General features: G+C 37.7%; 1 protein-coding gene across 2 annotated transcripts in view; it reads right to left on the bottom strand.

The window, feature by feature from the left end:
• Positions 1 to 25,781, bottom strand: part of LOC128025128 (rho GTPase-activating protein 21) — a 55,412-nt gene extending 29,631 nt beyond the window's left edge. The window contains exons 1-7 of one of the 2 annotated variants that reach the window (XM_052611176.1): positions 25,553 to 25,781; positions 24,580 to 24,759; positions 8,557 to 8,730; positions 8,401 to 8,422; positions 4,239 to 4,331; positions 4,066 to 4,144; positions 3,931 to 3,985 (exon numbers count right to left, since the gene is read on the bottom strand). In XM_052611176.1, the coding sequence (XP_052467136.1) occupies positions 3,931 to 3,985; positions 4,066 to 4,144; positions 4,239 to 4,331; positions 8,401 to 8,422; positions 8,557 to 8,730; positions 24,580 to 24,654 (498 nt within the window). In that variant the 5' untranslated portion in view covers positions 24,655 to 24,759; positions 25,553 to 25,781. The remainder of the gene's footprint in view (positions 1 to 3,930; positions 3,986 to 4,065; positions 4,145 to 4,238; positions 4,332 to 8,400; positions 8,423 to 8,556; positions 8,731 to 24,579; positions 24,760 to 25,552) is intronic. The other variant, XM_052611170.1, reaches the window with a different exon arrangement.

Raw genomic sequence — 25,781 nt, 5'->3', positions numbered from 1 at the left:
AAACTGCTGCAGTACCTCACACGATACATATGGAAAACATAGGAACAATGAAATACAGTTTTTTTAGGTTACACCAATCGCAAAACAGCGGTATTTGGAGAAGCTCTCAAGCGGCACAGAGACCTGGACCATTTACCTCCATGCACACATATGGACATTGGGAATTATATTGTTTTTGGTTCAAGTTACTACACAATGCAGGAGTTTAAAAGCCACAAGTCTTTGGAAAGTTACGAGGCTTTCTGCTGTGGCTGGGTCCATCTACAGCAGCTGATGAAAACAGTGTTGTACTGGCCAAAGTAAGTTTATTCACATGCGTTTTAGCGTATTGTAATTACATTGCATTTAGAATGAACTGCGACTGAACACTAGATTGTAACGAGATGTTCAATGTATACGAACGTTTCCAACATGTTTTGATGTAGGCTAAAGCTGTGTATGTTTAGTTATAATTTGATTTTAACCCAATGACACATACTTTGCCAGGTTTTTTTTGTTGGGGGCTGCAAAGTGGACAAACCAGTTCTGGGTTAGCTAGGGTAGTTAAATGTGTGATTGCGAGATGTAAATGTCCGGGTTAGATTAAGCCATTAACAGCGTGTATGCAAATTGACTTACATCGTAAACAATATAGTTCCCAATGTCCATATGTGTGCACTGAGGTAAATTGTTCAGGTCTCTGTGCCGCTGCAGGGAGCTGCCTGAGAGCTTCTCCAAACACCGCTGTTTTGCGCTTGATGTGAGCTTGTTCCTGTAAGGTCCACTTTCTTTCGCCTTATGTTTTTGCATTGCTTTACTTTCTTCCTTTTCTTTCGCGTATTCGTAGATCCGTCTCGATCTGTTCCGCCGACAAAATAAATGCGCAAAAATGAAAGCGCTCTGAAATGTTTAGTCGCGCCTCTGTGAAGTTCTGAAGGCATTGCCCCTGGCAACAGATAGCGTATCCTTCCATCAGGGCCGACCGGCTCAGACCCCTCCCAAATCAACCCAAATCGGCACGTGACTTCTCATTCTCAATAGGTTTTTGGCCCCCCTGCTTTCCAAGATAGCGCCATTGGCTGTCAAAAAACCAATGTCAGTCGACCACTAATTATTATATTATATATTATATGTCTTTGCTTAAAACTCTCTTTAAACCATCAAGTGCTTGTAATAACTTCTGATACACCTGAAAATACAGAAATATATATTTATAATCATGTCTATTTGCTTTCATATTTCATTTGCAGAAAAAAAGTTTCTCCTTTTCTTTATTTATATATATATATAATATATATAACGTCTTTTGCGTGCTCAAGTTCGTTATTTCCAATGTAGGCACGCGATAAGCTCGCTCATAATTGAAGCGACGTGGTCGTGACGCGCAAGCGGTGCGAAGCGCTCGTTTTTCCAGGTGAGTCCGCACCGCATAGAGTTAAAAACATCTCAACTTTTCAGAATGCTGCAAGCGCAAGAATATCAGACCTGAACCAGGAAGTTGGTCACCAGATCACACGGCAACACATAAACCGTAACACCAGAGAGCGCCAAGATGTTTTCCTCTGAGGTGCTCGCGCATCGCAGTTGTCCTGCCGTGGTACACCATATCAGTTTTGCAAAGGGAACAAAGGGCCATTTTATTTGTCCTCTGTTTAAAGTATTCCCATACTTTTGATAACAGTGGTCTCTGTTTTTGTGATATAATGGAACTTTCTCCATTCCCAATATGCCATTACACGAGATGTAAACAAACAGTGTGACGCGTTTCACGCACGTAGACGTATTTTTGTAGTCGACGTAAAATAAACTATGTGTATGCGTGAAGCATGTATAATAGCCTATATTTGAAATACTTAATCTATGAATCAAACTGTCAAATCCCTTAATGAATTCTGCTTAGTGCACACTTGCCTCGCATTATCATCATTTCATTTTAGGTGTAAAAAGAAGAGCATACACTCAATATCAGCTTATTTATTCAAATCAGCTGGGGAAATGCAGAACAACATCATTCAATAGCCTGACAGAATTCTTAATCTTCATATAACGTTAGCCAACATATAAACAATAGGAAGGTTTATCAAGAAAATAGCAATAAAACAAGCAATTTATTGTAATGCTTTTTTCCTCCATTGGTCAGATCAAAGTTCGGCAGGCTTGTTGCTTGTTCAGATGACAGTATATGGTGAAATTCTTATTTGGGTCAGATCTGTGATTACTGAGTACAGTGTATATCCACACCGGTGCAGTGACTGACAGCTACACATTCACCTCAAAACAGATTCATCCACGCTGGATCACAAGCAACGCATGGAACTGCAATTCCAGGTTTCCAAACAGAAATGCTGACAGAGGCAAAACTTACATACCGCAGCTTTAATAAAAGAATACAGAATTATTAAAAAAGCATTTTCAGTTTTGGTTTTCCTGAATTGCATCCAGAATTCTTGGTTTTAACCCAGAATTTTTATTTGGGTGTATCCCAATCCAATTAATAAAATAAAAATACTCATGAGCTTTGATCAGGCCACTCACACTGCTGCCAAAATATTTTTTCAGTCGCATTTAAAGGTGACCGTGTAGAGCACTGTATTTGTACTGTATATATATGTGCACCACTGCACTATACAGCTCTGTGAGAGAGAGAGAGAGAGAGAGAGAGAGAGAGAGAGAGAGACCATGTGCCAGGCCCCAGCTGGCATCTCTCTACCGAGAGCGGCTGCTTCAACACAAACTGCCTTTCATGAACCGAGAGCTTCCATCCTGTCTCAAAGAACATCCTGCTCTTCACCTCCACAAACTCTAAAAGCTTCATTATATATCAGAGCATCAACTAAATGCACAGTACACAAGTTTATCATTTTCTATCAAAGCACAGCATGTTCAAAAGTTCACAGCAACTTAGAGGAACTAAAATATATCCCAAACAATGGAACCATTCATGAGTCAGAAGACCCAAAAACGAGCAACACCCATGAAAACAGTCTGTAATGGAAAGTGTCGCAGAGAATGCAGGGCAGATGAAGTGCTGACTGCTCAACAGTTATGTGTAATTGAGGGCAGCTGTGATGGTGCGGTAGTTTGAGGCTCGCTGGAGGAGGACAGGCTGCAGTGTCCTGGTTAGCAGTCCCAGATAAAGCAGCACTCGGAGCAAGAGGAACCCGCCTCTTTCCTCTGAAATGGGTCAGAACCTTCATTTCCATGGGCGCAAATAGAACAAGCGCTGCTGAATGCAAACTCAAAATAAAGTGCACACAGAGATCTCATTCGAATGATGTAATCAGGATCTTCTGACCAGTTTTATTTGAAGAAGCACTAAGTAACTGTGTCCTAACTAGAGATGGGTATCCAAACCTGGAATCAAATGGACCTTAGGGATGAATTATGAAAGACCAGAGAATCGATAAGCTCTGACATTAACGGTTCTGCTGTCAGTACTGGAGATATTAAGAAAACACGATCAAATACACACAAAATATATCAAAATGGAGAGCTTGGAGAGTGTTCACTTAAACACATTTCATGTTTTAAAGGAACACTCCACTTTAAAAAAAAAAAAAAATAGGCTCATTTTCCAACTCCCCTATAGTTAAACAGTTGAGTTTTACCATTTCCAAATTCATTCAGCCGATCTCTCTGGCAGTCTGGTGGTAGCACTTTTAGCATAGCTTAGCATAGATCATTGAATCTGATTAGACTGTTAGCATCTCGCTCAAAAATGAACGAAGAGTTTCTATATTCTTCCTATTTAAAACTTGCCTCTTCTGTAGTTTCATTGCTTACTGAGACCAATGGAAAATTAAAAGTTGTGATTTTCTAGAGTGGTATGGCTAGGAACTATACTCTATTTTCTAGGGACTGTTTTCAGGCGCTGCGTAATATCACTGCACCTGCTTCACCCATGGTAACAAACATATAAGAAATAAAAATGCAAAAACAGTCAATTCTTACCAGCTGTAGTACATCTTCATCTTTTGGCATCACACACAAGTCCAGAAATGTATGACTGGAAGTGGAAAAAAATATTTAGGGCCACAATCAGACACGTATCAGGACACATCTAAATGAGTTGAACCGCACTCTCACCTGTTCTGGATGATCTCTATGACCTGCGAGTACGTCTTCCCAATGATGCTCTCGCCGTTCACTTTCACTATCCTGTCCCCTGTTGACAAATGAGCAGGTTTTAGATGATCAGATGTCGCAATCGAAAGCAATCGAAATGATGAGCTGTGCATCTGTAATGATGGTGTAATGACCAGTGCAGAGTCCAGCGCTGTGAGCAGGCCCTCCCTCTTTGACCTGCTTCACAAAGATCGTGTCCATGGGCTCCAGTCTGTTCCGCGGTCGCCCTGGAAACAACAGAAGCAGCAGAGTCACGAGTGGCCCAGATCACAACAAACCAGCTCCGGGAAGAAGCGAGCGGTCACAAGACTGAGCCACAATAAATACTTTAATCACACCAGTTTGTAAAATGAAACATTTAACCCATTAATAGAGCGGAAGTGCTTGGACTTCATCTGGACGTGAGCCAGCATTCAATGTGACATCAGTCCTCAGTCCCTGAGGGAGTGCTATGCTTGGCTTCATCATGTCACAGTATGCCAGAACACAGATCACAGATCTAACAGATTCCCTGAGGATGACAGCTATGAGACGCTTGGGCACTGGCCCATGACTACTCACACTGAAAGGAATGAGGATCTCTCCACTACAGTCCATTATTTTATTCAACATGTCTCTGTTAGCCTGCTGAATGGGAAATAAACCTGTGGATTCTGCATAATACATACACCATCCTAAGTCGGACACCAACTGCCTTGAAATCTACCGTCGGCATGCTAAATCGGCTGTGAAAAATATTAAACCGACCAGTCAACCTCATTAATTAACTACTATGGTTTTGTTTTTGACCGGTTTCTAATTACAATGTGTTTATCCCAGCCATTTCTTTTGTTCAGACAGTTAATATCCGCTATATCCACACCGGTTGCTATAGTAATAATGTCAGCACAATGCCAAGAGTGTGTTAAAATAGACACAGCTACACACACAACAGCACAATGCAGGTGACATTACAAACACTTTAGATTAGGGAAGCTATTCACCACCAGCTAGTTGCTTATTAGCATTCCAGCTGTTTATTAGTACTTCTAAAACACATAGAAATGCTTTACTTGCAATCAATAGGCAGCAAATTAGGAGTTAAAATCTGCTTAGCTCTCTCTCTATAAAGGACGCACACACATATACATAGCTTTAGATTCTGCTTAGGAATCATGTATTGGGGGAAGAATGGACAATATTTGGAGAACAATTACTACATTCACAGATTCTTTAACCTCAGACACGTTGCCAAATGATCAAATTTGACCTTTCACATTTATTGCACTAACTTTGCTGCCCTTTTTTAAATTATATTTAAATATTAAGCAGCACAACTGTTTTCAACAAGGATAATATGATAATCAGAAATGTTTCTTGAGCTCAAGCAAATCATCATATTAGAATGATTTCTAAAGATCATGTGACACTGAAGACAGGAGGAATGATGCTGAAAATACAGCTGCGTATCATAGGAATAAATCACAATTTAAAATATATTACAATAGAAAGCAATCATTTGAAATGTTTAATTATTTGAAATAATATTTTCTGATATTACAGTTTTTATGGTATTTTTCATTTTAAAAAATGAAAAGAAAAAAAAAAACCTTTCAAAAACTTAAAAAGGAAACTAACCCCAACTGCAGACTATAAATTAAAACAAAACAGTATTTTTACCTGTCTGATCAAAGTCTGAGAAGCACTCATGTGCCCAGAACTCAGCACTGCATCAATTCTAACAAACCCACTTGGCATACGCCTGCTTTAACTGCTTTCCGTCTTTTCTGGAATTTAAGAATGGAAGATCTGAGAGCTAAAAGAGTGCAGATGAGCTGCAGTTGTGTGTTTAGAGCAGCATTTAGAGACCATCAACTGCTTCAACATTTGGAAAAGGGCAACACTAAGGAGATCATCAAGAACATTTCTGTCACTGCATAATGTCCCATATCAGGTGATGACATCTTCAGTCTCCAGTGCAAAACTGTGTTTCTCTTTTTGAGGTCTTGCCTGTAGAGATTAATGCAATGCTTCGAAGCCTGAGGCATGGTATTTATACTTTGCAAATGGGGAAAGCATAGACATCAACACTGAATTTGAATAAACCAGAGAGCAGCAAATATTATGTAGCTTTGTTGTAGTTTGAGATCCAGTTATTAAGTCAAGAGGGAATTCTATTTATACAAACAATTTGCATACTATGCACAGTACATATTGCAGATAAATACTGTGATAATACTATGCTGACAGTCCTGCTTCTCCAGCAATATGAAGCTTTTGTAAAGATTTAATGTGCCCTCTTGTGTTCACTGTCATACATTGCAGTTGTCAAATATAAAAACACATACTTCAGGATTAGGAAGACAGTACTTCCATGTTTTTAGCATTTAACACATAATTGATTTTCACACTCATAATAACATCACACTAACCCAAAAATGTGTTCAGGTATCAGAAATAACAAAACACTCACAATAGCAATGCACCATTGATGGGAAATGAAACTAATCCTAATGCTTTGCCACAACCACATGAGAAGTGAAATTTGACAGTAGATGTATGTCAGCTATGCAATATGTACACTGGAGTTCAAGCTTCTTTCTGTTGCCGAGAAAAGACATGATGACAATGACAATGGCAACATGCCATATTTTACTATTACGTATACTGTTGTAAGTTTTTTGTCTTACTATGTTTTGCATACAAAACCAAGGCACTTTTAGTGATGTTATGCAAGACTCGTGAGCTAGTTTGACCTCTTCTGGGTAATGTACATCAAGTTTCATAGTGCTACGCTCTCTTATGGGCTAGAAATTGTTCAGAAGATAACACTGTTAAAAAAGTTTATATATTTGTATTAATGAATTAGAATGTCATGGAAAAGTTAATTTATTTCAGTAATTCAACTAAAATTGTGAAACTCATGTATAAAATAGATTCAATGCACACAGACTGAAGTAGTTTAAGTCTTGGGTTCTTTTAATTGTGATGATTTTGGCTCACATTTAAGGTTCTTAACCAATTTTGTAAGGGTTGTGCCACTGCTCCTCTAAAACAACAGTACTGGTAATTAACAAAATAATTTTGAAGCTTTCTGTATTGGTTAAACCTCCAATATGCTTAAGCTTTTTAGTAATAATAGTAAGCTATTTCTAATGCTATAATATCATTATAGCTGTAATCTGTGAAAGAAAAGCAGTAAAAAATTGTCAAGTGTTTTATAATTTTTATTCAGATTCTCAATTAGTCAAAAAGTCCCTAAACAATGCCAGCAAGCATGCAAGCTGTTGTCAAAGGAGGCCATTTTTGTTGTTATGTGAATAAATACTTTTAAGTTCTTTCAGTTTATTATTTATCCAAAAATTACAATAACAATTTAGAAAAAAATATTTTTGACAGATTCCTAAAATATAGATCATCTTATGAGAGGTGATCTAATAAATTAAGCACACTGTGTTTTCATAGCATTCAGTTGGCACATTTGTTTTAAGGACATTGGGCAGAATGTGGAATAATGCGTTTTTGTCAATAAAAGTAAAATAAAAGAAAATGGGGGTTTTAATCTGATTAATTGAAAAAATAATCGGACATCTAATCAATTATCAAAATAATCGTTAATTGCAGCACTACTGCACTCATTCAAGCTTTTAGGGTGCTGAGATACACTAGTCATCAATCAGAAAGGGACGGCTTTTGTTTTAATTTTGGCTGATTGCGATTTCAGAATTGCAGATGAACTGCATAGCAGTTATTTCCCAAAATGGCATTTGTGTGGAAATACTACAAAGTCTGTAAACAGGGCATTAACAGAGGAAAGATGCTGAAGTTGGACGCAAAGAAGAGAGTGGAGAAAATACAGTACCAGGCAGATTAGAAGCAATTCAAGACACAGTTTCACTGTAAATAGAGAAACACGGCAAAAACAGAGGTAATTCAACTCTCTCTCACTTTCTCAGAATAGAATATTAAAGTGGAGATCGCTAAACTGAAAGCTGTTCTCCACAGTGGAGAGAGAGCGTGTGCACATGGTTGCCAGGTTGCCAAACATAAGTAACACACATAGCAGATATTTAAGCATCGCACAAGCTCTGTTTCTGGGATTATATCTCTTTATATCAGGCAACCTCAGCTGTGTTCCTCTGCAGCCAGATTAAACCCTCTTTTAGCCTAAATATTATACTCTACATTATTTTTTTAGAAACCTTGCACTTTTCCACTCCATTTTAAACAGTTTTTTTTATTCAAATTATTTAATTCATAAAATGTCTACACCAGACGGAAGAGTGCATAGTTATGTTCCTAAAAGTGATAACTTACCTCTACGACTGTGGTCTTCATCCTAGAAGAACAAACAAAACAAAAAACTACATTAATCTGAATGTTTAAAAATATACAAACCATACAGGATTAAAATACTGATGTTAGAAAGTAGATACTAAGAAACCCCAGTGAATGTATAGTGATGCACACTACCTTAACATTGGAGCTGACCGCAGACTCCGGTGGGTACACGATGAAGTGACGCAGAGTGAAGCCGAAGCCTTGTGAAGTGCGGCGCAGACGAAGCATCTTAGGCCCTGGCCAGGAGAACGGCTCTTCCTCCAGCTGAAAGAGCACTCCTGAAGAATCATCCTGATCCACCTCATCCTGCAGACACACAGATGAAATCATGAGGAAGAAGAATAGCCACCGAGTACAACAGACCAACAAATCCAGATTACAGCTAACTAAAATGATTAAATTAAAAATTATTCAATTTATTGTACATTTTATTATATGGAAACATTCATTTCTACATTGATATAGCAGTTAAAGCAACTCTGAAGGGTAATAAGGTACAGGATGGAGAGCTAATTAAAAGTTATTTCGGTCTATAAAATTGTCCAAAAGAAATAAAACTTGTATGATGCAGGAAAGACTGAAATCTGTAAAATTTAGTGACACACCATAATTTAACAAAACACGGCCAACTAAAATTAAAGATTTCATTTAGCTGAAATCATTTAGAAAAACTAAACCAAAAATTACATTTAATCAATTAATTCAATTCAACACCCAATTAAAAACATCAAAATATGCCATCTCATATTTAGACATTTCAAAGCCATTTCATCCAAAACCAAAAATTCGTATTTCAAAATAAATATTTTCAGATTTTGAAATTTTAGTGCATCACTGGTAATTATTCCACCCAAATCAAAATAAAATAAAAATGATTCAGTTCAGTTTCAACCAGATCATGCTGTCCAGACCGTGCCGTATTGCCACTGACATTCACAGCAGTGAGCAAGAAAGCACTGAACCAGAGCTCTGCTGGCTTTCATAAGCAGAAGCAGTGGACAAACCACACCCCGCAGAAGTGCCATAACTAGAGCGCAGTGGATAAGACACATGCCTTGGGTGTGAGAGACCCGGGTTCGAATCCACTGTGAGACACCAATGTATCCCTGAGCAAGACACTTAACCCCTAGTTGCTCCAGAGACGTGCGACCTATGATTTGTCAGCTAAATCATCAGCTAAATGAATAATGTAATGTAAATGTAGTTGCACATGAGGTTTAAGTAAAATTTGAGATATTCAATTTGACAGTCAAATTCTGTACAGATTTATAGGTAAACATTTCAAAAAGCCTAGTCAACAAACTGAAGCAGGATCAGCACAAAGATGATTCAGAACTGCTATGACATCATCATCCTTAACATTTTTCTTTTGATGCTGAAGAACACCCACTGAAGGCTGAGTCAGGACTAGTCTGATGTCATGTCTGCAGGATGTGGGGGATGTTTTATGCCTCATCTGAAGTTCATTTCCTTGAGAACCTTATTTAAGGATGACATGAACACCAGTTCCCCCACAGCACGATTCAGTGTTTAAATTTGTTTTGCTGTCATTAATAAATCTGAACTATTTCTTTGTGGATTTGTAAGTTTTTTTTAAATGAATATGTACTTATTATTTTATTTACTTTAACAAGGCTCACGTTGTGTAATTGTGCTTCCAGCATGCACTGCTCTGTTTATGGAGTATTTATAGCCTCACACCTTCCCGATATTCACACCTACCCATTACTGCCACACCTCCCCCAGAAGAGGTGCGAGACATCAGACATTCCTTCTCCATAAACACAATCTGGCATATGAATCGCCACAACTGGTAATGCCAAATGGTTCACGAATACATAACCACGTTGCATGAAGAAGGGACCATACCAACTGATTTTTAATACAGATTCTAAGTGTCTCACAACCAATATGCAGATACATTTATTTTCAATGTCACAATAACTTTATTAGAATACAAAAATAAAAACATAAGCATAATAACAGCAATACTAATAAGTATTATTGTTGTTCCAGTTTAACAAACTGACAAACTAATTATCTTCGCTTTCTACGAGGGGTGTAATGGTACACGTATTTGTAACTGAATTTTCATCACAGCCCTTTCGAACGAATACAGTATTGTTTTAATTAATGCATGTGCAAATGTTCTGTGCATTCAGAAACCTGGGATGGGACGTACCATTTATACAGATGTGTGTTAATCTGGCAGACGCATCTGAACAGTCAAAAACAGCTCTTTTCAGAACAAGTCATTGTATGAAACTTGCAAATTAGCACATTATTAGGAAAGGCGATTTGCAAAGATCCATGCTGTTGGCGAAGCTGGATCACGAATATTTAGTGCAAACATTGACGCATTTAGGTAGACCGGAGGCGCATTCCCTTTAGAAATAAACGTAATCCACTGTGTCTTCAGCGGCTCAGATGTCAGGAGTAAATGATGACTGCTATGTTCATTATTATACACAACAACAGAAAACTTTGATAGCTTAGGAGTCATTCTTGTGCACATCTGCTCCAGCGTTGAAACAAGGGTTAACTGATGACAGTCACTCAGGGCGGGTCTAAGGTAGGGCTGCACAATTAATAGAAATTCTAAATCACAATTACGGATGCCACAATTACGTAATCGTTCAAAGTCCACTTATGTTATTCTGCTTAAGATAGGTTTTTTTTTTCTTTGTACATGTTATCTTTTTTCCATTGTATTAATTTTAGTTTTAGTATAATACCATTCATATATTTACTTTTTATTATGAAAAAAAAAACAATCCCATGTCTAATTGACATTTGAGGCTTAATACTATAGAAAAGTACTAAAAGTTTGTAAAAGCTTGTTTATTTTCATATAAAAATGCAGCATGCAGTTGCATAAAACAATGGTGTAGACATCATTCAGTGTAAATTGTGATAATCGTAATTAACAATCGCAATGACAATTTCAAGGGAATAATCAACAATTATGATCGTCATGATCGTGCAGCACTAGTCTAAGGTAAGACGCCAGTCCAGTCTTTGCTGAAATGCTACTGTCAATCAAACTATCGTGGGAGGGCAACTAGTAAAAGTGCATTTAGGTTTAGCACTCTCCTTCAAGGAAACTTTAAGGAAGCATACAGTATGTCTCAATTTCGCTATCAGATAAGCTCTCTTCCACGGCTCAAACTTCGCAATGAGACAACGGCATTCATTTAGTTATAACAGACTTTTAGTTTGTGTTCTTAGAAGTGATCATGGATTCCCTGTATTTACCTGCAAATATTCAACTATTTGTGCACACCCCTGATATTAAGTGCTTCAAACTGAATCACAAGCCTAAGCAGCTTTCCCTCATGTCAGTGGTGTGTATGTTGTTTAATGCATTTGAGATATGCATTCCGCAGAGTATAACTTACATCTATCTTACTTTTGTATCCTTATCTGTAAATGTCTGAAATTCACACAAATGTGTGTCAAACAAACAAAGCACAATAATTCTGATAAAAACACATTTTTTCTTAATTTTGCATATAAAAGTGCAATTCATTTAAAATACCAAATCATAAAGTGGAGTATGATGAGTGTTTTGCAGCTGATTGTAGCAGTATTTATTTTATTATTATTTAAAGCCAGAACCATAGCTTTTTCAGTGAAGCAGTTTAATGGAAAAAAAGTCTCTGTGCTGTATCGTAAACATACAGAACCACGGTTTCAAAACTGAGGTACACCCCAAAGCATAATTTTTGTGGACTTTACACCCCTACTTTCCACTATGAAGTGAACTTTAGTTAGTTTGAAGAAACAAGCAACCCTGCCCAAAAGTTCACCCGCAGTCCCATGTGCAACACTGAGCTAAAACATCTGCTGATGTGTGCAAGACGTTTTTCAATGAAAAGGGGGACTTCGATTTCACTATCCCTCATGACTGGCTGATGAAGTCACTGCTGGAAAGAAATGGAAGAAACATCCTAAGCTTTTGTCAGGTTCATGCTAGAGAACATCAACTCAACAGTGATGTGTAGCAGGCTATGGAGCTTTGGTCTATTTTGGTCTTCTACACAAATAGTCTTAAGGTTTCTTGAGTGGCTGGAATATATTCGAAGGGTGCCAAATTCTGATACGAGAAGTCTTTGAGGAATGAGTTAATAAGTGTGAAGCACAGTGAGTGCACATGAAATCTGAGAGCTTGTGTGAACTTGTGGAGCCAGTTTCTGTCAAGATCTGTGACAATTTCCAGAATACTGCACTCATTCTTGAACTGCGGAGCAGTAGTAAAGATAAAAGCAGAGTTTTAGACAGCAGTAGGGCTGTGCAAAAAATTGAATGCGATTTTCATGCGAATCTCATCAGTAAAGATGCTCCTGTAATTAGAAGTATATCTCCAGCACGTGTTCAGATCAGGGTTGCCAGGTTTTCACTATAAATCCTGCCCAGTTGCTTCTCAAAACTAGTCCAAAAATAGCCCAATGGCGTTTCCAGGAGGTTCCCCAAAAAATTGCTTCCCGGGGTTAAAATATACGTTTTTTGGCAGGGTTGCCTTGGTAAAATTCCCATTTTAGGGGCTAAATATCACGTTGTTGGCATTGTTGCTTCAACCCGCGGACATGAAAAACAACCGCAGATTTGGCCACATTGACTACGTTTACATGCAGCCAATAACCCGTTCAAAACGCGCACAGCCATGTAAACACCGGCAAAAACCCAGATATGCTCATATTTTTAAAAATCGGGATATTATACCTGGGGTACCCCTTTTCTAACCCGAATATTTGGTCTTGTAAACGCGTTTCGGCATATCCCCATCAAAATGTGTGTTCTGCGCATGTTCTATTCGCAAGGAATCTTGGTCTTTTGAGTCTTTGGATACAGGAAGAAGAATCGGAAATGATGCATATTGCGCCTTACGTCCAGACGCTAACCGTGCATCGCCGTTTACATCGGGATATTGGCGACTGATTACACATTCCATGTATACAGGAGTAGCTCTCTCTGCTCACGCATGTAAGCGGGTTATCCCGAATGTTTCAGAAACCCGAATAGTCACCTTAACCCGACCATAACCCGAATTTTAACAGCTTGTAAATGTAGTCACTGGTTCAGGTGGAGCGGCAGTTACTTACACAGAGCCGTAGTCTACCGATAACTAACACAAAATCACTTTCAAAATCGACAAAGAACCGCTTGCGATTTTAAAATCGATTTTGTGTAGATTGCTAGTGAATTACGGCTCTGTGTAGTAAATGCCAACCATTGTTGCCAAATCTGCGGTTGTTTTTCATGTCCGCGGGTCGAAGCGACAATACCAATTAGGGCTGAACGATATATCGTTACTGTATCTATATCTAGATATGAACTTTCAAGATATTACTATCGAAAAAAGCAATGATATAGATTTCCCCTCTCTACGCTCGCCCTGCATACAACTCTGGCAGTCACAATAAACATCAGTTTTACGAGTGCCCTTGAATGCACTGCTAAAGCCAGCGCACACAAACATTGCCAGGTACGTGAGGGCTATATTGTGTGGGGGGATGCATTTCCATGGTGACGCGTCATTGCTTGTCACGTGACCCACCGCAGCAGCAACCGGACTGAATGAATGATGATCTGCTTTTGTGTCATTTTTCCTTTTTTATTCAGAATATTCACAAATGTGCTAGCTATGGCATGAAATATCTGATATTCTGATTGTCAAATACATGCAAGTGGAAGCATATTATCCATGTGCTGGAGATATACTTCTAATTACAGGAGCGTCTTTACTGATGAGATGCGCATGAAAATTGCATTCGATTTTTTGCACAGCCCTAGACAGCAGTGTGCAGTAAAGCAGGGAGTAGTGTAAACTGGACTGATTTCTGGCATAAAGGTAACTGGAGCTCGCAGATGACAAACCTAAGTTGGTGTGATAAGCTAACAACAAAACACAAGGTTTAACTCTTTGAATGCCCCTAAAAGTCATAATGTCAGCAGTTACGAAGCACCAGAGCAGCTCACAGATATTTAGTAAAAAAAAATCTGTTGGAAAATTGGCTTAAAACTTCCACAAGAACATACATTTACCCATGCACACACATGCAATAATATTATTCAAAAGTTTGGGATCAAGAAATTAATACTTTTATTCAGCAAGGACATTTTTCATTGATCAGAAGTTAAAGACATTTATAGTGTTATAGTAAATATCTATTTATTTTAAATAAATGCTGTTCTTTTGAACTTTGTTCATCAAATGATCCTAAAAAAACTAAATGTTCTATGGTTTACATAAATATTCCATAAAAATATTAGTCAGCATATTACTGACATTGATAATAAGAAATAAGCAATAAATTAGCATTTCAGAAATACTTCTGAAGCATCATGCGACACTGAATACTGGAGTAATGGCTGCTGGGTCTTTGGGTTAGCATAAGAGCCACTCCAACTGGTACTTAGTCTCCTTCATTTCAACATAAGAAAACATTTCTGAAATCTGCATCTGAAGTTGTATTTAGATTCATGTACACCGCTCAATGTAGCTCAGAACGGCATATTATACACCAGTAGCAGCATTATTTTGACACCGCAGTCATACTGTGCCACACAGATGGACAAGATCCATTCACAGTGTGTCAAGCAAGAAAACCTGCAAGACAAAAAAAACATAGTAAAAAAGGCATTAATTACTAAGTAAGCAATGTCACACAAACATTACCTCTATTTGGGATCATACTCTCAGAGGAAACTGGAACTTTTCCCTGGTCATGAAAATTAAATGTTCAGAACCAGTGTATGTAGATTCAGGCTAAATTGCCAGTGTGTCTTTCATGTGAGATCACAATCCAAACCGGATGCAAATCAGGAACAGTGCTCAGTCATGCAGAATGGATGCGGCTGGATCACTTCGGGACACAGGGGCAAGGCTTAGCTACTCCAAACAGATGGAGTGAGAGCTGCTTCAGCGTAGACAGTCCTGAACTTTATGGTACGGTGACAGACCAAGCTAATAAGGTTAAAGTTGCAGCTCATGAGGGTATAACATTCACATCGTCAGAATATGGTATTAATAATGACGAGCAGATGACACCCAGCTAAGCAAAGGAACTCCAAATACGAGGCTCAGAAGGTGGGCTGTGTGTACTGGCACCTAGAAGTAATACCAGGTCCTTAATTCGACATGGATCATCTCAGTTTATAATGCGTTCAGAACTCCAGAAGACCACCCAAACTCCCAGCTCACAGCCACTGCTGACAGAGGAGTAGAGGGTAAGTAAAAGTGGCACCACCGCAAACCACAATGCTTGGCATGCCTGTGTTTTCCTCTCTAATGGTAACAGTGCTCATATCCTGTTAGGGGAAGCCCAGAGCATGTTGAAATGTGGAAGTATCTAGTGGGTTGATGGTTTCAGAAATACCTGAAACCTTTTAATAAGTTCACTGATGAATACCACAACATGAACAGGGCAGAAGCACATAAAAATGAATAAAAATGGTTAATCAGACTTGATTCCAAATCTTTTAGGGCCAGTTGAAAGTTTGATGCGAAACTGAAGTCGTTATTTTTTTATAAGAATATTCTACATTCTACACATCACAACAGGTGCATCGCAATGGCTTGGGGCTTGAAGTACAGATTTAGAGCAACATTGGTGAAAGTTGAGTAAATTACTTTTTTGGGTTATTCCTAGCTAACCATTCCTTTTAACATGTTTATGTTTTCCTTATTTTCATACAATGCTTGATAGAATGGATTTGGGAAAAGCAAGACAACAAATTATGAGGTGTATGAAACGGTGTAAAATAATGTAATGTAACAGTGTGAGATGGTCACACTATAAGAAACGATGTATTAACGCAACCGCATTAAGCATAAAATATGGGACTAATAACCATATTCTATTGTTTTGAGTGAATGTAGCCTATATTCTGCCATTAGTAACCATATGTAGTGTTGTATAGAAGTGACTACCACTAGTGATGAACATAAATAGAGCAACACGTTAACAAATTTAACACAAATTATATGTAATCAATGACGATTTCACCTATTATGTTCATGCGTCTTTCCAGCCCTACCTGGATATAATCATACACTGATGAACAGCAATAGCATAAAATGCCAGTTATGTCGAACCACAGTGTACCGTATACACCTTGTGACAAAAGCCAAGCAGCAATACTGCTCATATCTGTGATGCGCTCCATACACATCATCCTTTTGTTCTGAATTAGTGAGGTGCAGCAATTCTTTCAGAGTTTGCAATAAGCCTTTAAATAATTCATGATGAGAACAGATGCACCTGGACAACGTGTTGCGCTGGAGGTGTGTGGAGGTGGCTGGCCTCGTATCAGAAAGCAACCGCTAGAAAAGCTAGAAGTTCATCCCGAGGACAAACATGACTACAAGAAGCACCTACGGACTTGAAACAAGAAACTGAGTGACATCAGCAATGACAACCACTCAGAAAACTCAAACCAGAATGTGACATGTTCACACCAAACTGCTTATTGTCATAAAATAAAGTAAAAGTATAGGGTACACATACCTATTAAGCTCACGTACACATTAAGCACACTAACATATTTGAGCTCAGATTCTAAAAAGAAAAAATTATTTATTATCCTACCTGATGTCTTAACCAATTGATGTGTTTGTTATTAGAGAACTCCTTTAATTTCAAGTCAATCAGATCATTGCACGGCGAGATACGAGTCTCCATGTGTTCACACTGTCCGGTGGCCATTCTGAAAGAGGTCTAAAAACTTTGACCAAAAGAGGAGCCCCTTAAATTTTGCATATTTCTTTTTTCTTTTTTTTTCTTTTTTATATTTAAGCCTTTATTTTGGGTAAGTTTCACTAATTATTGTAAAATTAAGAGATTTAATGTTCAGACTTTTGCATATTATAACCAAGAACTTGGGATGTTGGAAATAATTACATCAGATCCGAAAATAGTTTTAGCAACATAGCACAGATGCTACAGAACACAAGATTGTGTGCTATGCTAATATATTACTTCACAGGCATTACTAGCTTGTACTTTTGCATCCATAATATTATAATTTGACAGTTTATTGCTGATCTGGTGTTTTGCACTGCTGTAATTTGTAAATATTTCATCATATTGTAAGGTGAGCTAAAGGGGTGCACCACTAAGAAAATCACACAGCTTCAGTGTGACATCAATAAGAAAAAGCATCATTTCATAGATATTGTTAATAATAGTTGTTCACATTAAAGTATTTTTGAACTTAATACATGTGTGTGTCAGATCCGCATCATGTGCATCAGGTTTTAAAGTGAAGCCTGATGAAGTCTGTCATTAATGTAAATCAAAGACCAAAAGAAAGAGGAGAAATCACTCCACTGCTCTATTCGCTGATTAACCTTTGTAGTTTGAATAAAGATTAATTTATATTCATTTTGTAGTTTATACATATACAATTTATAGTTTATGTGAAGACCGTTTTAAGTTCACTTAAATTTAAACTATTCAGTGTTAAAAATAATGGCTTTCAATTAGATTGTAATGTTGAAAGGATATAATTATTGGCTAAAATTGAGGGATAATGAATTTAATAGAGATATCACTGGTATCAATGATACTGGCCATCATTAACAGTAGGCTACTTAGTAAAAAGATGCCATTAAACCATATTTAAAATATACCATATTTGTTATTTCTTCATTCATTTGGAGGTTCAAGATGAAATTATGATAACAAATATATTAATATGCATGTGACACTAGTTTTTTGTTTTGTTTTTTATCGATTGATAGCACTAATGTTAACCTTTCAAAGATGTTATTGTTGGTATAATATGCTTGATTTTAGTGTTGTTTTTTTGTGATTGACTTTGTACTTTCAATATATATATATATATATATATATATATATATATATATATATATATATAATTTAAATTGCAATTGTTCTTTTAAAAATATTCTCTTAAAATTTAATATTTTATAAAACATTATCTGAGCTTAATGGAAATGGGGTGTACAAATGGCTACATGGGTACAAACATGAATTTAATGTGTATCTTAATTTTAATGCATTTGTAATTTAAAATCAAAAATATTTGTGTGTGAGAGATTTATATTTTATTTTAATATTTTTTTATATTAAATATTTTAAGCTTTGTACTGAAACCAATATCTTGTGCACTAAAAATGTCTCAATAGAGATTTTGGTGAGCTTAATAGGTATGTTTACCCAACTTTTCACACAATGTATTTTCTGTCATTACATGACTCAGTGATTATTCCTCATAAATGAACACTAATCATGTCTGGCATACTGTTCTTTTAAGACATGAAGCAGTGGCTGGAATCAATTTGTCTTTCTCTATTGAATTGAGAATCTATTCTGCCTTCTGGCCCAGGAGTTAATCATATGACTTATGTTAATCATATCAGTAACAGGGCTGAGAAAAGGAAAAGGGTCGAAAGCTAGGAATGCTAAAACAAAAATATGACTCTTTACTACACCTTTCAGCTCCATATTAATTTTTTTATTCTTTAAGGTGCCTTTAAAGATTATATTATGACACCTTATGAAGATTATATTTTAAATAAAATCTATTAGGCAGTAAAGTCAGGTCAAGACTCAAACAATCTTAAAATAAATCTCCAGTAGAAGTGTTTGATTCCAGGTTTTTCAGAGTCAACTCCGACACCCATCTTTGGACTACACAGAACCAGCTCATCAACAGGGGTAGGAATTTATTTATTTATAAAAAAAAAAAAATACACAACTTGACGTGAAACAAAATACACAGAAGGCGATGATGGGTAATATCAATAATTGCAGTCGTAGGCTGCGCTGCACAGGACTTGCTGGAGAAGAATGTCTCCAAAGAAGTGTGTTTTTGGATGTGAGGGAAAGATAACCTTGCTCAGCTTCCCTAGGAATATTCAGATATTCAGCATTTTTCAAATATCGGCAGATAAGTTTTTCTGCTTGGCCAATGTGTTCGAGGTGGGACTTTTATTTTGACCGTGAGGAGAAAGGCAGCACCTGAGCACACAGTGCTCACGCTCTTGTTTACTGTCATTGTTAACAGTTCTGTCTAATAAGAATAGAAGTCTGTTTAATAATCAGACAGAACAATTAAAGGAATTAATGTATACAAAAAGTATTATAACGATTGCTTTTATATTATTAGTAATAGAAAGGCAAACATTAGAATACTTTGTCGTTTCCCATCAGCATTAAGTAAATATGCATTTATTTCATTAATAATATTTCATGGCAAACTTAGTCGACTCCAGCTGTGAGCTCTTGTGAAGTGTGTATCCAGCTTGATCACAGTCGGTCCGTGTGAATTGAATGCTTTAAACTTTAAACTCATGATTTCAAATTATGCTGCACTTTATGCGTTCGCCCACAGGTACATTCTGAGCTTGAAAGAGGTGGGGATTTCCAGAGTTCAAAAACAAACATACTGTCAACATTTACTCACCTTTTTGTTATTCCAAACCTGTATGACTTTCATTGTTCTGTGGAACACAACAAAAGATGATGAAGCTAATGAATAATGATAATGAAGCTCCAAGCTGAAGAATGTTTTCCCATACAATAAAACCCATCATGAGCACATGCTCAGCCTCCAAAACAACAGTCCAATTTAATGAAGCCTTACAATACACAGTCACTGCTCACAATGTACTAGGGATGGGCATTCGATTAAATTTTCTTAGTCGATCGTCGGGAGAATTAACGATCGACTATCGATTAATCATTAATATTTTTATAATATAATTAATTATTTAATTTTTATAATAAAAAAATGCAATGAATACAAAAATACAGCGTGTTTTTCCTCGGTGAGACCTTTATTACAAGATCAACTTGTGGCAGACAGTTAAACTACGTTCAGGCAAACCGAACATATATCCGCGTGCATATGCAGTGCTCTAAAGCAGCGGAACCTGCAGCTGCTAGCAGGCGTTCTTAACCCTTTCGAGTCGATTAACGCATATATGCGTTTTGAGTCTGAATAAAGTGCTTCATTCTTTTTTCTGAGGAAATCCATTTCTCAAATCATCAACCACATCACATCTTTTTGGGGTGAATTATGTCTTAGTCCTCTCATCGCGAAGCAAACAGTAAAATAAAATAAAAACTTGAAGAACAGTCTCGCTGCCTTTTCTTCTGTGTGGGCGTATTCAAGCCGCGCGCTTCAGTTTGAATCTGAATAGCGCGTTCAGCGCGGGGGCGTGGTCACATTAAATATAATGAAGGAAGATATGAAAAACAGACATTGCGTTGTTTTCATATGGATTACTTTATCTCAGAATATTTGTTTTTCGGAAGCACTTGTTTAGTTTAAAAGTAGACATTCCAGGCTTTCTATAGATATCTCTCTCATGTCTCTTCGTTGAGTATTCACGGAGTTACGGTTCATTTTAATGAAATGTTTGTACATGACGATCAACGGAGACAAAGACTGTAGACAGCGCACCTTGTTTGTTATCTTTATTTTATAAGTGCACAAAGGTTTTTTGTTATTATGTCTGTATCCAAAAAAAACTAGACCCTTTACAGATTCGATTGTATTGCTCTCGATTGTATTGATGTATTGCTCTTATCTGTACGATTAAAACTGAGAGTGTAATTTATCAGGGGTTATCAGGAGAAAATGACTCAAAACGCATATATGCGTTAATCGACTCGAAAGGGTTAAAGCCTCATGAAAATTTGCCAGGATAGGTACATCATTTGAGTCGTGGCCGTGTTGTACTTAAACACGGCATCGCAATGTTTGCAGTTAACTAGTTCGCTTTTTAAATCAAAATGGTCCCACGCCACACTTCGCCGTGACATCTTCATGATTATTCTTTGAAATCAAAACGGAAGATCACAGATAACCGAGTAGGGTGTCAAATATTGCCCCATGGTGGTAAAATATTTAATTGCTGCCACACAGTGAAATTCATTTAATTGCTTGAAGACTCGCACTACGCAACGCAACCTGCATTAGATTAAAAAAATGCTTTAGATTAATCGATAACAAATTAACATGATCGAGGAAAATCTTAACGATCAATTATCGATCGTCGATTAATCATGCCCATCCCTACAATGTACTATATCTAAGCTGCTCCATTTCCAAGTGGTTTTTTTCATAGTCAGTCATACAGGTTTGGAACAAAATGAGGGTGAGTAAATGACAGAATTTATATTTGCCTGAAATTTCCCCATTTAAATTGCCCAGTACAACAGTCACAATCTTGTGATATTCCAAAGTTTATAGCATCAAGAGCTTTAAAACTTTGCAAATGAGTAACAGAGCGCTGCAGGCCAAGCACAATGAGTTCATATTATTTACACGAGGACTATTAACATAAAATGAGTCAGTTACGTAACAAACTAAACAGGAAAAAAAATACTATTCAGAAACCAGTGTTAATGCAGAGTTCAACAATTTATTCTTCTGTCAACATAAGTTCAGCTGAGCCACGTGAAACAACAGTTTCTCATACATTAATATATTTGTATCAACACTGACCGCCACAAATAGATTTTCCAAAATGCTATGACTTCGTTGAATAAACATGAGCTCTACACATTCAAAGTCAAAATGCAGCGTGGTTGTTTTTATATGAATGTGTAATTGAAGGGCCCCGACTGTCTTTAGAAAAGTTTCAATGCCATTTTCTCTAAATTTCTTTCCTGTAATGCCTGATAAAGTAGCGTTTATGAGCGGAGCGCTGCTTTGATTACAGCTGTTACCGGGGAAACTGCTATTTCTGCCGCTCCAAAAACGCCTCCTGCTGGCATTATACGAATGTGCATTTTCAATATTGCCATTTGCTGTTTTAAATATAGCCTATATTTCCCCCGGGGGAAGTGCCACCACACGCTGAGTGCAGTCTGTTGGAAACACTGAACAAACACCAAGCTAAAAAACAGACTTCAATCTTCCCATTCACACATTAAATCTTTGGCTCATCTAATCAACATGGAGGCAGCAGGTTTCCCTTCCTCATCACTCCTAATGAAGACAGACCTACCACTGGCAGAAGAGAGACATCCTGTCCCTTGACTATTTCAGAAGAAAAACAGAGGCAGTGCTGAATATTAGATTAAAGGGGCGGGCTAATGTGAGTGTAAATCGGCAGATGCTATAAATAGATGACCTTCAACCCGCCGTGAATGTGGACAGGGGTTTATACAAAGGTTTTCATTCAGAAAGCCAGTGGAAAGATTCGGCAAGCTGAGCGCAAAAATGTTGATACATGAGAGTGAACTAATATCACAGCAGAACAGCGATACCCAACATAAATCACTACTACCACGATTACCTTTTTCCATTTAGCCCACTTCACTTTCTTTAAAAATGGGGAAAGCCTGCTTGAGCAACAACAAACCGAAACCAAACCAAATCAGTGACCACATTTACAGCCACAGGAAAAGATCCAGACCATGTCTGACAGCTCAAACTGAGATCAAGAGAAAAGATGGTCAGTGTTACTACTTATCTTACTGAAAAACTAAACAAACCTTCCTATTCAAGGCCAAGTCAGCACAACCCACACTCAGATGCCAAAGCCATAGTACCCAACTTCACAGCAAAAGACAGATTGCCCATATTGACAGTCAGCATTCAGATGGTCCCCACATTGACCATGTGTTTAAAGGAAGTGGTTTGACACCAGCTGTTTGCACTGTATCTGCACTGTGTGCTTATCCCACTGCTCGCGTACAGAAAGACGGATGCTCCTCGCCTGCCAGGGAATTTCCTTCAAGAGCATCCAAAGAATTTCATTTCTTCTGCAGCACACACTTATGATTATAGATTACAGTCCTTCAAGTTTTTCTTGAACAACAAAGAATTTCAGACAGCAAATAAACTCCAGACTGGGAAAAAGTGTGGAAAAAGCCAGACTGGTTTTGGGCAGAAATGCACAATCAGCAAATGGGTTGTGTTTGCAGAACAACAACAGATTTCATCAAGAGTCAAAACATTAACCAAATCTAAAAACCTTCTAGACAAACACCAGTCTGGACTTACAAAAGACTGAATTTGATATGCAAACAGGTTCAACACACGTGGCTATAAACTAAACCTCAGTGATACAACAATCAAACAAAGCAGCTACTGCAATGCATGGATAAGAATACCACATAAGAGAACTTTGAAAAAAGTTTGAAATGATTTCAATATGAGTGCAGGGGTAAGGCATTACATTCAGGAATAATGAGCAGATCTGGATAAGGAAGCAGAAGATCTTGTGCACTGCATTCCACACAGTCAGTGACAACAACAACAGGCCGCACAACTTCATTCAATCTTGTGACCTGAACAACATGTTACTGCTGAGATTCTTCCAACGGAATTCTGTTAGTCAGAACAGGGTTTCCCATTCATTCCACTATGTCCCGCTACAGTTTCATAATGAACTTAAAATATATTAACACTTCTTATAATAACATAAAAGACCTCTGTTGGGTTTTACACAATTGCTTTGGCAAAGCATCGAGATGTGACTTATAGCGCTGATCAAAAGTATACCATCTGTTACACTGCACAAGGTCCATCACTTGTTGTCTCACAAAAGGAAAACAGAAGTAGAAATTCATTGTCTATTTACACCTCATTTATGACAAACTTCTGATGGATGATAGGGTGTGTTTTTCTGGTTTTAATGACCTTTCAATAGAGCTTTTCCTGTGCGTACTACATGACTAAAGTAAAGTCATACTCACTATAAATGGAGTACAGTCACTGATGTACATGCACAAGCTGTTGATATAACATAACACAGGTCCACTAAGATCTCTTATGATAATGACACAAAAATGTAGTAAAGATTTTCTCCTCCAGATTAGTGCCACACTTTCCAACATCAGAGTGAAATAATGCTTATATTAAGCTACCAAAATGAAAATATGACCAAAAAATGTCTTTCTGTATTTGTGATGAGTTGAGTTTTAATCAGTGAAAGAGACCAGCTCATTGAAAATGACATGTGCTGGATTCAAACTTAATAATTCATGACTGGTTAGCAATATTTATGGATGACGGGTCATCTCAGTCGGTATTAGCCTATTGGTTAGAGTCACAGATCTGGGCTGGTAACACAAAAGGTCATGATAATCAATGATTTAATTCCACTGCGACCCACCAGTGGGGCTTTTCTTTCTGTAAACATCTAGTCGAATAAACCACTAATCTCACCTCGCAGTGCAGAGATGCACCGGTGTAATCCAGCTCCTCCTCATCGTCTGAATTCCTCCAATGTGTCGCCATCATTTCACCACTGCAGCCCACATCTAGAGAAATCTCCTCAAATCAGCTCCAAGATCACACTTCAGCATCCAACTGGATGTGGTTTTCCATATGTTTGGGTAAAACACCCTGGAGGATCAAACAAAAAATGCCAAAACCTTCAGAAACATGTATTAACTAAAAACCAATAGTATCATTAGTCATTCATTTAATGTTTATATTTTTGACAACACTTTGGTTTTACTAGAGTTTGTTTGTTTTAAGTGAAACATACATTTTTAATCTTCAGAGCTAAAACTGCATTACAGGTGCACTCAACTTCACAGTTCTCCGCACACAATCAGGTTTCTAAACACGTTTTGACAGGGTTTCAGATTTGTTCTGGTTTCTTTTTTGACGGGTGGCTCTTAGTAACCAATAGACTTCAGCCCAATATAAATTCCCTAAAAATCGCTTACTCCAGCAAAACGTGAGTCTCTCCCGTGTGCCACATGGTTACGTGTGCCTCACATTTTCTTAATTAAAATCTCAGAGGCATCAAACACACGAGCTAATTAAACAAGTTTAATCTTGATGGGATTAAATGATAACCCGGGACAGAGAGTTTAATCGGATTGTAAACGGAGAGGTTTGATGTGGTGTGGTCAGACTCAACTGGTGTTGTGTGTGTGTGTGAGCGGCTAACAGCCCTGGAAACTTTTCTGCAGTGAATTGATGTCGTGTAACGTACTCAAACACAACATACTGTATTTGCACACACTTTAAAAGTGTCAAACTTCGTTTGAATGAGCAAACACTTGAAGCCCATCGCGAAGTTGGAGCGTTTTGAGTGCTATATAAAACCTTTTGCTCGGGTTAGCATGAGTAGCTAGCAAAACAAAGTAAAGGCTAACTGGTATTGTAATGGCTAGCCAGCACCTACCTGTTGGGAATAACGAGCTGATGTAACACTGTAAACGCCCATTGCGCACCAAAAAACGAATTAAACGACAGGATAATTTAGGTCCGTGTCTTGTCCTCAATCCGAGGGGTTTTGATGGATAAAAACAGCACGAAAGTTTTCCAACTCCCCGGTCCGACGGACTCGACGCGCGCGGCACTCGCGGGATCGGGGCTCGAGCGCACTCGGGATCCTTGGAAACGCCACCCTT

The sequence above is a fragment of the Carassius gibelio genome, chromosome A2 (genome assembly GCF_023724105.1).
Source record: "Carassius gibelio isolate Cgi1373 ecotype wild population from Czech Republic chromosome A2, carGib1.2-hapl.c, whole genome shotgun sequence".
Lineage (NCBI taxonomy): Eukaryota > Metazoa > Chordata > Actinopteri > Cypriniformes > Cyprinidae > Carassius > Carassius gibelio.
This window is presented reverse-complemented; position numbering and strand designations above follow the sequence as displayed.